This window comes from Lampetra planeri, chromosome 10, assembly GCF_965212315.1.
Source record: "Lampetra planeri chromosome 10, kcLamPlan1.2.h2, whole genome shotgun sequence".
Taxonomy (NCBI): domain Eukaryota; kingdom Metazoa; phylum Chordata; class Hyperoartia; order Petromyzontiformes; family Petromyzontidae; genus Lampetra; species Lampetra planeri.
Window position 1 is genome coordinate 12,010,301 of NC_136116.1, and position 16,986 is coordinate 12,027,286.

At 40.3% G+C, this 16,986-nt stretch overlaps 1 protein-coding gene across 3 annotated transcripts in view; it reads right to left on the reverse strand.

Annotated features, from left to right (window-relative positions):
* Positions 1-16,986, reverse strand: part of LRP1 (LDL receptor related protein 1) — a 263,658-nt gene that overhangs the window by 124,020 nt on the left and 122,652 nt on the right. For all 3 annotated transcript variants that reach the window (XM_078598337.1, XM_078598338.1, XM_078598336.1), the window contains exons 14-17: positions 12,975-13,164; positions 9,311-9,436; positions 2,602-2,742; positions 204-329 (exon numbers count right to left, since the gene is read on the reverse strand). In XM_078598337.1, the coding sequence (XP_078454463.1) occupies positions 204-329; positions 2,602-2,742; positions 9,311-9,436; positions 12,975-13,164 (583 nt within the window). The remainder of the gene's footprint in view (positions 1-203; positions 330-2,601; positions 2,743-9,310; positions 9,437-12,974; positions 13,165-16,986) is intronic.

Genomic DNA, 16,986 nt, shown 5'->3' on the forward strand with positions numbered 1-16,986 from the left:
ACTCAAAAACCAAGGCGTCGTCTCCGGTTCAACTTTAACAAGAGGATGGCAAATGCCCAAGGATAAACAAAGCTGGCAAGGCCATTTTTCTGCCCTTGTTTAGGCACTTGTGGGCACAGCATCACCTGTTGGACAACTCCCTGACAGGTTAGTATCTTTCTGCAGAGTGCAGTCAATGTCCACATGGTAGGCGTGTGACTAACCGGCACAAGTAGTGTTGGATTCATCCTCGCTGTTCCCACAGTCGTTGTCGCCGTCGCAGAGCCAGCGCAGTGGGATGCAGCGGTTGTTCTGACACTTGAAGCGGTCAGAAGGGCAAGTGTGTTGGTCTGCATGGACACACACAGAAGCATTAAAGCACACAAATACACAGATGCCTCAATCAGCCTTACAAAAATCTGCAGCAAGTGCTGATATGAGCAGCCATCAAGGTGGGAATTATACACATGGCAGATGGTGTGGTGAGCACCACACCCCAAGCAGTACCCCCCCCGCACCGCCCTGTGATGTAATTTACGCACCACATCAGGAGACTGAATTAACGAAGGAAGCCCAGGGATAGGTTAATTCAACACATGCCACCGTTGTTACCTCTGGCCAGGAATCAATCGTAGGTAGCTTGGTGAGCTTAGTTCATTATTTAAATAATAACTGTGGACATTACATTTTATTTATTGTTACCGCCAGTCTAGTGTATGTGTACTTTGAAGAAACAAAGGGCTACAAAATACCTATGCAAATCAATGAGACCCACTTAGAAATGCAAAATAACTATATACACAGGTCATCAACATGTATTGTTATCACCCTATTATAATAGGACAACTTCGAAAGTAATATAGCACTGACGCATGTGCACACATATATTCGTAGAGAAACCACGATGCATTACCGTTAAGAGTATAATCATTATAATCTCCGCCTCAAGTTGGCAAAAGTACATCAGAGATGACCTTAAAGTTTGGATGAAACAACCGAGTAAGTCAATTGTTAATTCAATGCATGCATCACCAAGCAAACCTCTTGAACTAATTGCTTTCCTGGAAACCCAAAAAGATTAGCGAAATATTTCTGAGGCTTAAGAATGCATTTTGAGTTGTCGAGAAAACGATCGCCTTGGAAATAAATAAATAAATAGATTGCATTTTGCCAAATTAAATGACCTTCAATATAAAATGTGAAACTTGCAGGGCTTAATTTGCATTTAATTTAACCTCAAAGCCCAAAGGTTTCAGGTAATTTAAAGAACTGTATAACAGCATAAAATGGAGCGCACCTTAAGTTATGCGTTTTTTTATACTAAAACTATGCAAGAATATGTAAGACCATATTTAATGTGATGTTTTAAGAAATTATTTGAAACGCTGGTAGAGATCTTTCCATTACAACATTATCATAAACATAGTATAAACGTGTTACATTTTTCCCTCATGCAATAGCAATTTTGACACTGTGTGGCCAATTATTATGTACATAATAATCAATCATTAAAATACGCCAATGCATTAATCATTTTAAAATTAGAACAAATCTGCACGACAATAAGGTTGTCTTTCAAAAGCTAGGTTTAGAAATTGCACATCAATTAGCACGAATAACAAACAACACACCACCAGGGTAGGAGTGTATCTTTACCTACCACAGTGCCTATAACCCACACCTTCAAATGCAAAAACACATAAAATCATCCATTTGTACGTGGACAAAAGTATGCACACAGCACAAAATTTCGTGACCAATTTCCGTATGCGTTACTGCGGAACAATTCTGGGCAAAAGTTGATCATCAACCGAACTCTATTCTTTGCTGATGAGATTCACAAGCTCTAAAACAAGTCCAGAGCTGGCGTTCTTAAACAATGCTGCATGATAATATTGGGCTGGAAGATGAATAAGCCGATGGACAAATAATTCTAGATTTGAAGCTTTCGTGACTGCAAGGATTCATATTCTTAGGTTTTTTCCGGTAAAGTCACGTAGGTAAAACATTATGCAGTCTATTCTTAGTCTTAAGCCTCACCTTACCATATGAATAAAAAGTGTGCCGTACTTGGCCCTTCCCCCCTCTCCAACCATTATATATACGGAGTGGTAGCTCTTGTAATCTCTCATTTACTTGATACAGCTGTAGTGGCTGTGACGGTTCCACCTGAAGACGGAAGCTTGTGTTGCCTCCGAAACGTCGTGATTTTTATTTCATTTAACTTTTATTAATTTTAATGTTTTACCTACGTGACTTTACCGAAAAAACCTAAGAATATGGACAAATAATGTTTGTATTTATATATGGAGACAGAATGATGTTCTGCTTGTACTTGTAAACAGATAACACTCATCCTCAAAACACTGCACACTTACGGAACACAGTTTGTAAAAAAATAATTTGCATACCATATGTCAAAAAACATATAAATACGTTTGATTTTATAAACTAAAAGCTAAAAAGTAGGCAATTCAATGTTTCATTCCAATGCACTTGGCTAAACCGTAATTAGAACGCATCCAAATAACCGCATCACAACTGTAGCCAATGCATTTAAAATATATATATATATTTTCATAGCAATAAAGCAGCACGAACAGAAGAAATTCTTATACATACGGCAAATCTCTGGAGCTTCGTCGCTATTGTCCAAGCAGTCATTGTCCCCGTCACAGCGCCAGCGCTCCTGAATGCAGCGGCCGTTCTTGCAGGCGAACTCGCCGGGATGGCACTGGGGTGGCGGCGTGTAGTCTGGGTTCGCTGCACAAACGATAACAGTCGTTAAACGCCTTCATTAAAAACAATTCGTTTAGAATGTGGTTTGGTGGCTGGTGGAGGGGAGGAATAGTGGCACAGTGGTTAGCACACTGCGCTACAATCTCAGCGACATGACGTCGATTACCGGTGACTGCTCGACATCAGCGGTGATTATCTGAACTGGATCTGGGCCTCCTCCATGTGGGCTCTGTCTTAAATGAGTACCGGGTGCAGTGTGTAAACATCAGCACTGGGGAGACAAAAGCCACAGGGCGTGGATGCACCAGCACGACTCCCTTGTGCGATGTGCCAGCCCTTCATAGGTGGTCGCTAATAGCACTTGCCCCAACAGCCTGAAGGAGCTATATGGGGGATCTTTGTTTCATTCTTCTTTTGTGTAGGTAGGGGGTTATACGAGTGCACTTTTCAAGAGTTCCTAAACTCTTCCGATCATAGACTTCGATTTGCAAGCTAACCTGCTACCCAAGGTTGAAACAAACACATACGACAATTTGGAATGTACAACAAGTTTGAATGCGTGCAGAGAATGCATTCCAGCTGTTGTGTAAGACATAAGCTTGAATGATGTTGACCTGCGATATAACTTCAAGGTAAAAATAGAACATTATGAATCTCGACGAAACGTTGTAGTTTTTTATTTTCTTTAAACCTATCTACGTGAAATCTCGACTTAAAGCGTTTCGTGACTGCAGGAATTAATATCTACGTGACTTTACCGAAAGACCCAAATAATATAACATAATGAATGTTTTGATTTCCATAGAGAAATTGAGAAAATGGGACTTAAAAAAAAATACTGTCCTAAGGTGTCGGTTGCATAATTGGGATATAATTGGTGAACAAATGCAACAAAAACAACACCACACTTCATTTACCGAGGCCAAGGGCTCATTGTGAAACACTCTCCCCAAGGCATGACAATCAACAGGCCAGGGGGTGAGAGCGAGAGGGCTGCTCGCGTAATAAATCACAGAGAACCACAGCTCCGTGGAAATGTGCAAACAGATTCATAGCCAAGGTGTTCGCTATATCGCAAGCAAAAACAACTTGAATAAGCGTATTCTTGGTTCTTTCGGCAAAGTCACGTAGAAGGGAAATAATACAATAAAACACATTTTTTTCTCCTTTCTACGTCACTTTACCGAAAGAACCAAGAATATGAATCCCTGCAGTCACGAAAGCTTTAAATCGAAATTTAATAAGCGTCTAAGCAAAGGCATTGTGCGGCCCAAAAAAATTGAAGACTTGCTCGTTATTAAGAAGTTAAAATTTCAGGACTTTAAAATGGCCAAATTAAGGCAATTTTGATAACTCAGCGTGTTAAAAAATAAATACAAATGCAATGATAATCTCTGAGGGTTAATGACAGTTTTCGTGATTCATGTGTCGTTTTTTTATTTATAGTGGCAATTAGAATGAATCTGTTAATACAGATACCATGTCTTTTCTTGGACTTGAGAAGATAACATATTATAATTACATATTCCCAAAGGCCAAGGGAATTTTGTTCTACGTAAAAAAATTCCACTCGAAGAAAATGAATGCAAAGTTAACATTGAAAAACGTATCTGTTGTGGCGTACACACTATGCTGTTTGCTTAATACATTAAAACGTCACTATTTAAGTGACAATTTGTTTCACAGTAAACGACCGTGTTGCCTCCACAGTGGTTAATTATAATGTAGCTTGTTTTAATATGTGCACTGATCCAAACACGGAACACTTTTTTTGACTTGTTTACTCCGAAATTGCAAAATGTAGCTAGACCAATCTAAAAGAAAGTTTTCCAGGATAACACACAACCAATTATTCATGTAAATAAAATATAAATGTGCAACGTCCCATTGGCAAGATGTAGCAATGTGAGAATGGGGCTAGGGTTTAACCGGGATAGAATAAAATTCGTGTTCATGGAACGAACTGTCAAGTCAAGCAAATTTCGGATCAATGTCGACTGAAACATTTGTAAAGGCTGTTAGTGCACGTGTTTCCATGATTGCATTTGTAATAGAAATGCACGCATTAAGTCACATAGGCCGTGTTGTTGATATATGTAGTCAGACATTTTCTCCACGCTTTGCAACAGCTGATGTGGAAACAACAGTTAGGGTAAACAAGATGCATTCATGTCATAACTGTAACAGCAACCTATTTATTAAAATTAAAATAAGCATGGCCTGAACAGGTTTTGGGGTCATTTCTGAGAAAAATAGGGAGCTGACGAATTATTTGCTCATCAAAACATTTTACTTATTTTGGGCTCTGGATTTTAAAAAGTGCACAAAGCATTCTTAATGCATGACAGTATCCATGATAGTTTCTATTTATTGCATTTTTTATGATATGCAAAACCAAACTCAGGCTGAGCAACATCACAGCACACATAACCACTCAAACATATCAGCTGCGTGTTTTGTCAAAAGATATAACAATCATAATGATGACATGCAGTCAGTGAGCTAACCCAATGTACACATGAGTGTCATTAGTCCGTGTTTGTCTTCTCAGAGAAGTTTATTAATTGTGAGAATAGGCATTAAATCTCATTAACTAATTTATGCCTCATTTGCTTGATGAACATACTTCTATGTATATCGTCAAGAGCACTAAAAGTATTAAAACGTCAAATACATTTGCATTTTACTTTCATGAAGTATAATTTTACTACTTTTATCAAAAATTTTCCCTTTATTTACATGTTTAATTATTAATGTTTACATATAAAAATGTAATTCACAAGAAAAATAAACTACCAAAACGAAGAACCAAACATTACCCCGTACTCAGGAAGGATTTTTATTTATATAACCGTTTGAAAAATGAAATCTCACCCATTCCCAGAAAGACAAAGACCTGGCTTCGTCTCCTTAGTAGCGATGTTCACACACCACACCAGGTACTGATGTGAGGCTGAGTCGACCTTGGGGAGGCCCAGCACTGGTTCAAATAATCGTAACTGGTGTTAGTCGTGAGCTGGAATCAAACCCGGGTTACTGGGTTCGTATTGCAGCGCTCTAACATATCGCAGCACTCTAAGCTACACTACGACTCCCCATGCCCAAAGACAAATATCCCCCGCATAGCCTTAATAGATTGTTGGGGCAAGTACTGTTAGCGAGCACCTATGAAGGCCGGCACGGCACACGAGGAGGTCGGTGGACAACATCACGGCTGGCCGCCTTTGTCTCCCCAGTGACGATGTTTACACACCGCACCAGGTACTCATTTGATGCTGAGTCGACCTAGGAGAAGCCCACGACCGGTTCAGATAACCGTCTCTGGTGTTGGTCGTGAGCTGGAATCGAACCTAGGTTACCGCGTTCATAGCGCAGCGCGCCAACCACTACACTACCGCTTCCCATGCCCACACACACAAACACACACACGTAAAACCAAGAACACTGGGCGCTTCACACTCAATAGGCGATTGGCGATTTCCAGAAGAGAGTATACAGGGATCATTATCACATCACACACAGTCTCATAAACACATGGGACTCTGGCCAGGGCTTTTGTTTAGTGGCACCTGCAGTCCTTGAAAGTCAGCCAAGACACTGTCCATCAGTTATCCCAGGCGCAGCATAGCATTCTAATTAGGTACGTTCTGTTGACTTGTGATATCTAATGCAGCGTAATTTTATAATATACCACACTACAACGTGATGATGCAGGATGCAATGTGCCAGCAACTTTTTACATCACTTCTTATACAAATTAGTTTATACTTGTATATACAGTTACATTTCAAGGATTTGCTTGTTGCTCAATATCTAGTAAATTGATTCAATGTGTTCATCTAGAAAAATTCTTAAAATGCCATTTGTATCAAGGCCCAATGGTATACAGTGCAGTCTCAAACTATAAGTCACCATCTCCCTGGTCTCCCTGAGAAGGGTCATTGCCTAAAATCTCACCTTTATATTTACATTTAAGGCACTTATTGATGATGAATAGGTTGGGTTTATCTCGTTTGTGCTCGTGCACCATTGCCAACGCAGCGTTATTTGAAAATGTTCAGCATTTTCTGTTTGCTGCCCTCAACATTTCCACCCAAACGCTGGGTATTTTGACAGAATTCAAGGCATGTCGAGGCTTGGTGCTGTACTCACAGTAGCCTAGGCAGCAGCGGTGAAAGCTATGCACACAAATAAACTGAGTGCTCAGCAAAAGAGCATGTGTCCAAAGCAACCGCTGCCAAGAGGCTCGAAAAGAGAAGGCAACCAATGCTCCCACGGCTTGCTACCCCTGGACACAGAATCACATGGGTCTGTCAGGTCTCATGACAGTTGAAACAACGAGTGTCATGCATCAACAATGCGGATGCATTCAGACTGTCTTCTCGACAACCTATTCTTCACCTGAGGACGGCTGCTTGCGTTGTGGTCGAAACGTCGTGAAAATTATTTTATTATGTTTTATTTTTATTATTTTATTATTTCCATTCTACGTGACTTTACCGAAAGAACCAAGAAGATGAATGCGGATGCTGCCACGGCAGTGTAAGGACCGGCACGCTGGACTTGCCAATCCAGAGGTCGCCGATTTAATTTCGATATCCCAGCGTCAGTTGCAAAAAGAAGTTTATTAAATCCCCCCCTACCTCGTATGTCCACCCAGCTCTATAAAGGGGTACAACGCCACAGTTGGTTCACGGTGGACCACGTGTGGTGGGGCAAAGCGTGGGTACTCTCACCTCTTCCAAGATATCAGGCCAGTGTTGAACGTTCGACGAACATACCCTCTATAGGGGCTCTCTTATCATGCATTTATGTAGTGCCTTAACCTCTCGTCTCTCGCGAAGGCCCTTCTGCCAGCAGTGATGTGAGTGTTGAGTTGCAGGGCCACACCTTTATCATTCAAAATGATACATAATGCGATTGAAGCCTGCCTAAACAATGGTGCATGCAACCATTTTTGTGAACCCACCGACTGCATTAAACATTGTTTTTTATAATTTTAGGAATTTTCTTTATAACAAAAATGTGAATTGACTTTGAACATGTTCCAATTTCCAAATTCAAAACAAGCCAACAGGATTGATGAAGTGAAGTTGTGTATGGGAAAAGTAGATTATTTGTGCATTTTTGAAATTTGTTCAGTGCAGAGACTCTCATATATGCCCTGAGAGGTTAAATCACCTTGATATTTCATAACAATGCAGCCTCATGCTAGCTATGCTATTCTTAATGTGGTAACTCATAATACAACCTAGAAAATAAGTAATATAGCTCATGAACAACCATATTATTAGGTTTATGAGACGAAGGCATTTCAGTGTAGAATGGTTTAACTAAACCTTCGATCATCTGGCTTAAAACATGTATTCAATTTCCTGACAGTAGTGAATTCAATTTAATTCCGGTGAGTGCATTGTGACGTTTGGTCTGCATGCTGTTGACGGGATCCAATTGTACACATTCATAGCTGTGTGAATATCCGTGCATACATTTACCTGTGCATTTAATAACGCGTACCATTCCTAAATATGTAAATGACAATATGCGTTTTTGTGCAGAAATACATGTTATTAGCACATTATCCAGGTAAAACCCATTTGTGATGTGCATCATGTAACCCTGACCTGGGTCTCCCGTACATTTACCTGGTATGAAATTAGTAAATGGTACAATGTGTGCATGGAAAGAATGGGGATAGAAAAGTAATCACAAAACAGTTGCTCGCTAACTGTATTCACCTCCATAGTATATAAATTGACGTGGAATATTTGTCTTGTTGTACTTGTGCACAGCCTCAACATTTATCTTAATATAAGTTGTTATTTTTTGTAAAGCTCTGTGTATAAATAAGTAAAACAAATGTCTACTTAAGTGAATAAATATTTTAGATTTTGTGTTGGATCCACATCCGTTGTTAGTTCAATGGTAAAACTGCAGGCTACATTAGCAATCGCAAACAAAAATTAATTTCGAAGAGCAAAGTACAAACGTTTACTAAGCACACTGTCAAACAGTTTACACTGCATAATTGACCGAGAGTTCGGCTGTAAAAAAATGTTACATTTCCACGATCAAGCACATACAGAATTGAAAACCCAACTGTGAATAATACATTATTCTGCATATTTTCCTTTCTCTAAGATCTTACGACAATAATATTTAGAGAATGTTTCCGTGCAAAGGTGGCGTGAAATGGGCTATAGGCCCTCATGATGGATGTTTTGTAAAGATGGCACAATATATCTCAACACGAGCCTTAAAGCTATGAAGGCTACAAAAATGTTGTCCATCACCGTCATTAACCATTACGCATAATTATGCTCTGCACTGCTGTACCCCAAAACACTAATCTCTCATACCTAACACACGTCTCTTGATTCAGGCTATTCTTAAAACACTTTCCCAAATGCACAGAGATACGTAGACGTATGTATCAGGCGACGTTCTATCCTGGCCAGGGACTTGGCCATCAAGCGCCATGTGCCACCGTGGCCGGCATCCTGAGCCAGCGCCCGCAAGCACGCAAAAGAGAGAGCGTGCGCACGCTTGCGTGTGTGTGCGCGAGCCCCGGGTGAACTGTGCCGTCGCTCACGTTTGCAGGTAATGTTGTCGGCGTCCAACAGCTGATCATCAGCACAGGCGCACGCGCGTCCGTCGGGGATAGCAAGGCAGAGGATGCTGCAGCCCCCGTTGTTGACGTGGCACGCGTTGGTCCCGGCTTGAGAAAGAAGACAGGGGGCACAAGCCCAACATTGCACGTCCATTAATAGCCCTGCCAGTTATCCATTGAAAATTATATTCACATTTATTGCGGTGTGTATTTAGACAGCACACAAAGTGGATGTTGGTTATTTGAGCAATGCTACCAAAGTTTACAAATTTTACATTGTCTGAACGCAGGAGGGTTTCTGTGCAACATATCAATGCCAGGTGTCCTGCCATGAGAAAATGCTGCCAGCCATGAATCCAAAAACATGAGGTTGCCCACTCAATTAACAGCCACATCACGTTCACTGTATTGGCAAATTAAAGCAACGCCATTTTTTTTTACTGTTGAACTTATGCTGACTGCAGCTTATAGCCAATTCAGCTGCAGAGTTAACATTACATTACCGCTTTTAAAGCTGCAAGCACACATTATTTTGTTAGACTACAACTCGCAATTAGGGAGAGGTTGATAGAGGTGGCAAAGCATACAAATTGTTGACAATTTAACGTGCTAATTGCTCATTCACTTTAGATGTACTAGTCGCTAGTTACTCGGGCTGACGCACAATAAACATCGCATTCATCGCTCATAGGCAGGGCAATGATCTGTAATGATGTGCGAGGGTTGCGTGCCAGGTTGCATTTTTCAGGTGAATTCAATTACACCTAATTAGTAACAGCAGGCTACACTTGCAAGCTGTAAGGGGTGCTTTACATTTGGCTGAAAATCTGTGAAGTCTGTCCATCAAATTTTTATAGATGCAACTGCATTCTAAAATGTAAATGTTTTTTTTAATTGTATATATGTTTAAAATAAATACTCCGAGTATATTCATTTGCATAAAAAAAACAAGGGCTTGGGCAGGACGCATCGCGAGATGGGATAATAGCAAGCGGATGAGACTGGTGATGGACCGTCAAACAAAGGATGGAACACGAGAATGACCACCACAGACTGAGCGATGAGGTCGGCTTATACACAGGTGAGATATGGATTGTGGCATTGCAGGGCATCGAGGGATAGTGATAGCAAATGTGGTCTTCATACAAGCCGCAGACATACGATGACTGCTGATGATGACAGAGTATTTTCCACTGAAATCAACAAAAACATTCAAGGAAACCAATACATTCATGTGACTAAACTTCATTATAATGCCAAATTATTCCTCAAAAAGTATGAGAAACATAGCGAGTAATATTTATTGCGATGGCTAGTAAACTTACGATTTGCATCTGAGACATGATGTCCGAAAAATCTGGGCTGGATTATTTTAATTGCACGAAACAAAATTGAAATTAAAGACTGCTTAAACACAAAGCATTCTTAGGATATATTTTGCAGTGCCACATTTCCCACCGTTCCATTACAGGCAGCGAATTTAAATATATGTTTCAGACAAAGTCACCCCCCACCACATTATAGTGTGCAAATATTCTTGCTGCCACTCTTATGCATACATATTTATCTCGCTTCAGCCTTACAATATTTGTTTGTAAATGCCATTCATGCCCTCTTTTAGAGAGACAGTTTCACCAATTTATATCTATTTTATCAAGTACAGAATGGTAACCACATTATTTATACTTAAACTCACTGGGAAAAAGTTCAGCATAAATCCACATCCAGGCATGTCTAGACCTTGATTACTGAAGAAACCCCGAATGCAAATAATAAAAATGTATTTATGATATGCAAGGCAACAGGTTAAATGTGCAATGTGTTGTTCAGTTGAATAATTTTCTGCAATTAACGAGTCATCTATACACATGTAAAATAACTAAGCACAGCACACAATCTTCATGTCAATGCTGGTGCATAATATATCTCTTTGAGTAGAACGGAAATATGTAGACATGCAAGTCCCACATGTGTGTTATATATGTTCACAATTTTCTATCATAAACATAGCAATGGAAAAAATGTATACAAATAGCATCCAACCAATCAAGGTCAGTCCACTAAGAATCAAAAATCAAACACTCGCTTCTACCATAACGTGCTCAGTCATAACGAAGGGAAGGCTTGTGTAAAAAAAATACCCAGCGACTCAACCCCACCAAAATAGTACATTTTAGCCAACTGTATCCTTAAGGCACGGGATTGTTCACGTAGCCATGACTGGGAAAAGAAATATGTCCTAATGAATGTTGAGACTGTTATTTGTGTCACGTCTGGACTGCCGAGTTCGAAATTCACTGGGAACTCTTGACACTGGATTCAGTATACTTTACTCAAAGAGGCTCTTTGAGAAATCTGCATGTCACAGACGGGGAAGCCACTCTCTGAAATCTAAGGTAAAAGGCCACCACTGGGCCTTGGCAAGTGACAACAGCCACGGATTGCCATAGCAACGCACTTTAATCCAGGGCTGGGCAAAGATGTGAGCTAGACATATACAATGTGAAAACGGTTAACTCGGTTTTTTTTTATTTTACTTCAGCAGTAGGCAGCAGCTAATTAATCAAACACAAGCATGAATCAATTTTAAATCTGACTTACATACTTTATTACAGTGGCTCAAATCAGCCAATTAAAATATTACTCGATTAACGTAAAATAAATGTGGCAGCGTCAGCAATACTGTTGAACTGCATGACCTCTATCGAATCAATCATTGCAGGCAACCAGTCAATGCACCTGGGTCCTGTGATTATGATGACCCAGAGCACTTGCTTCTACAGTACACCTGTAGATAATTAACTAATTAGAACAAATTTTGTTAATCTATCATCTGTATGCCAACGTTTGTCTTGTGAAAATAGCATTAAGGAAACACGTTGGTTTTTTTAATTTGTTTTGTTCATTCATTCTAGTGTTGAGATGCATACGACTAACAAAGAAAATACTCATATCATGGTTATATTCAAAGTAAGAGGCATTATTAACCTGTTATGATGTTTTCTGACCTAATCGCCAATGGTCTTATACAATCTAATGCTTGACGCTCATAGTTGATTCAAACGGATCAGCCGAGAGCCATATCTAAAAAAGTGGAAACACTAACCGCATAATGACTTTCAGGACATGCTGACATGACCAAATCCCGACCTCCGGGAGAAAGTGTTCCCTTTTTGCTAAGCACATGCCTCAGCTGTAGCAACCATGATATTTCCTCGACGATCAACAGTTCCAAATGCAAAAATTAACAAAACCCACGCGATGACGTTTAACATCTGGAATCTCACAAAATTGAAGCCAAACCGTCATTTTTTTGGTTCTTTCGGTAAAGTCACATAGAAGGGAAGTAATAAAATAATAAAAATAAAAGATAATAAAATAATTCTCACGACGTTTCGGCCACAACGCACAGCTGTCTCCCCGACAGACCCGGTCTCCACCTGAGGACGGCTGCTTGCGTTGTGGCCGAAACGTCGTGAGAATTATTTTATCATGTTTTATTTTTATTATTGTATTACTTCCCTTCTACGTGACTGTACCGAAAGAACCAAGAAGATGAATCCCTGCAGTCACGAAAGCTTTAAATCGAAATTTAAACCGTCATTGTTCCACATTATTGGTGCCTGCCGTGAAGAAAGAGCCTCACATTTTTGCTGCTCGCGGTCATAGGTGCGGATTTCGAAGATGGGCGGCCGCTCGTTGCGTAGTACGGTGGTGTTGCGGCTGATGGTGTCGTAGCGGTACACGGTGCCCAGGCGGTATTCGGTCCAGAAGATGTTGTGGCCATGGTGGGTCAGGCCAAACGGATGGCTCAGCTCCTGCCCATCGTAGACCACCTAATTCCAAGTGTAAATGACAACAGGATAAAATGAGCAGGTACAATGCAATTACAACATCAGTAGGTATGTAAACCTGAATTTTTTTTAGTTTTTAGATGTGGTTTTCAAAAAGCACTCCAACCTCTACGTGGTCATTTTCAACCGAGTCTGCCTTCAATAAATGAGTTAAGTATATACACGTATGCTCCAGTGTGTTTTGCAGTTGTGTCCCATAACACATTGGTTTTCTCTTGTTCATAGAATAACTTTAATTTTTCTCATATTTATCTCGACTTCAAATCTGGAGCATTCTTTAAGTTCTTCAATCATTCCATGTAATCAATTTCTATTGGTTGTTATAATGACTATGCTGCCAGAGAATCTATGATAGTTCATACTTCAGCTATTCATTGTCTGTTATGGCAAATGGATCAGAAACACGGGCACTGACAAAGAAAATTGACAAAATTCGAAAAAGTACACACGAGCATGGATACACGTACGCTGGGAATTACACAGAGACAGGGAGAGGAATACACGATTCAGAGGACAATGCAAATTAGAGACGTCACGTATGTACGTTTAACTTCTTTTGCACCGTACGTAGCCAACTGTTCTAATCGGAGCTGTGAACAGTCGATCATGTTGACTGTTGAGAAAAGTCAGTGGGTGTGGGCAGGACTCATATCTTTATAAGAGCCGATTGCCGATTAAAGAGACTGGTGACAAAACGGCCACATGCCCCAGAGGGCAGCCACGATTCACAGGAAGATTGGCTCGTGTGCACAGGAACTACGCAATTCTAAGACCACGAGGAATGGTGACAACATGGGGAGGTCTTCATTCAGCAGTGGATTGATCATGGCTCTTTATTATAATCAACCGCTAAACGTGACTCACCACTAATGCAACACCTATGGACAATGTTGTGTACGTATAGCTACTATGTTTCAGCAGTGACATCTGCGCATTTTCCCAAGTAACAATGCACAATAACAAATGTTCACAGATGGTCTTTACAAAAAAAACGTAATCAAACTAGGAGCTTCTCTAACAGGGGGTTGGTAGGTGGGCGTGGGGGGAATACGGCCAATCAATACTAAAAGCCCAACGAAAATGGATTGCTCCAATTTTCTCTGCAATCATTGAATATAAGTGCCTTTAACGGTTGCACACGCAATAGCACTCGTGAATCTAGGGCCGCTTTTAGAAACAAACTGTGACACTTTCTGTTCCTCCACTGATATTTAGCTTAAACCCCAGCCGACTAGTAAAGCCACCAAATCGATAGCAAACAGGACTTGTTTCTTCTCAATAGCAGTAGCGTGCGCGCACACACATGTAAGCAACAGCAAATACCACACCGACAAATTATACCTATGGCACCGGGCAAACAACTGCAAATGCAAAAATAAGGTGGTTGTGGTTCGACCGACTAAGTTACGTCATTTCCAACCTTGGTTTGGGTTGACCATGCTGCTTTTACAAGGTTTGTGAAATGTAAAGCGTGTACACGCGCAGGGCAATGAGCCAAGCACTCGCGAGTTTTGAAAACCTGTGAGAAGGTTGTTTGGAGAGAATGGATATACAGCATCAATGTGAGCAGTAGCCTCAGAGCAACGTGCATTTTAATTATCCAACATTGGATCGGTTCATCTTAAAAAAAAACAATATATGTGATTTGCCATTTCCACAAAGAGTACCATGCCTTTGAGAAAAGCTTTTACAACGTTAGATTTTACAGCTCAATAGAACAAATAAAATTCATTTATTCAAATTAATGGTCTAATGATAAGTATGAGACAACAGCGAATACAACAAACTGTTGTTTACTCATTACAAGCTTCAAAATAATATTTCACTAACATTTTTATTATAATATTGCAAAAAAGATAAAAGGTTAATTTAATTTGCATATGGTCTCTGAGGTATTTGGTTACAAACATGAAATAAAGACAGTATTTAGAATGAGCAATTGTATGAAAATGTTGGAGGCTGGATGTCAGTGAAATTATATTTTCATTTATGCAGACTGGCAGATTAATTGAACCAACACATATTTGCAATGTTAATTGGTTCACATGAGAATACGATGCCTCCTAAACCCATTTGAGAATATGCTACAGAAAGTATAATGAGAATTCCTGCGACAAAAAAAAAATCTATATTTTCCCAGAATCCGCAAATGTATTTGGTACACGTGTCCATCAATAATGCATTGGCCTGGTTCCAAAAGTAGCCATGTTTATAGTGGACAGGAGGAGACATGGGTATAGCAGCCATAAAAAAAAATGTATGCGGATCCGTCTGGGGAGCAGTAGTGCAGCGGTGAGCGCGCTACGCTACAAACCCAGTGACCCGAGTTCGATTCCCGCTCACGGCCAACACTAATGACGATTATCTGAATCGGTTCTGGGCCTCCTCTAGGTTGAGTCGGCCTCAAATGAGTACCTGGTGTGACGTGTAAACATCGCCACTCAGGAGACAAAGGCGGCCGGGCGTGGTGCTGGCCCAACCACCCCCTCTCGTGTGTTCTGCCAGCTTTCATAGGTGCTCGCAAACAGCACTATCCCCAATAGTCTGTGAAGGCTAAATGGGGGATGTTTGCCTTTGATTGGGACTGGTATGGTGGGTAAAAGTAGGAATGTGGATACATGCGACTGAGAAGAAAGTTGAAGGCTTTCAGTCAAACTCCATCACAAATTAATTAATCAAGAGCTTTAAACTGAAGACTTGGGCAACCTCAGGTCATTACGTCCACCGACGTGAGATCGATGGAGGGATCCCCACTCGAAGGCTTTTACTGTCAGGGATGTCTCTGCTAGCGTGGATTCGGTGAAGAAAACCATGTCAAGGAACCATTCTTTAACAAAAATAAATGTCCTCTGTCAAGACTTTCAGGATGGAATTTAAAACCAGACCTCTGAGATCACCAGACTTGGCACTGCTGGCACACGTGAAGAAAGTCCTCCTGAGTTTTTTTTTGTCCCCCTTGTGGTTTAAATTAATCGACATGGTCTGCAGAAATCGGCAATATTTAATTTGGCACCATTTCCGAATGTTTCAACATCTATACTAAATGTGGAAATGTTCTCTCTCTCTTTTATACATACACATCGATATACATATACATTTATTACACTTTTGGAAAATTATCATCATCCCCACTATCACCTCATTCCCTGATAATGATTACCGTAGTCATGCCCATAATTTCCCATACATTTAAAACTGTCTTACCAAAGACTTCATTGTTTATGGAAGAAAGCCAGTTGGATAAAATGTTGAAATGTTGTTAATCGCAAGCGAACAAAAAAAACAACTCCAATTTATACTGAATTCAACTTATTAATTGCGAAAGTTAACCAACACAGAAACATTTTAATTACCAAATTGACAATCAAATCTCGATACTATCATAGCTCACTGGTACATAGCCAATGCATGCTATTCTCGGCGCGGCTCAACTGAAAAATCTGCATTCGACGTGTAGACACAACATGTACGTATTTGCTCTCATTGATTGTAACACACATCAACCAATACTCAAGGCACAGAGTAGCAAATATAATTCCCCCGCAAAGCGTAGGATTACCCTTCATATTCAAAGTGAAAGAGAATGTGCAAACCTCAGTGGCCAATTTTGCACAGTTGCACACAATTTTCTTGCAATGTGTCCACGTACGTTGCTCAAACCCATTAGGGAAGAGAACATGCTTAGAACATCCTTGATGGATTTATTTTTCGTACCAATTTTCTCTCTACGACTGACCACTTCACTTGGCTTTCATTTCGATGTAGAACCCAGACAATGATTGCAGAGCACACCTCACACTGTGG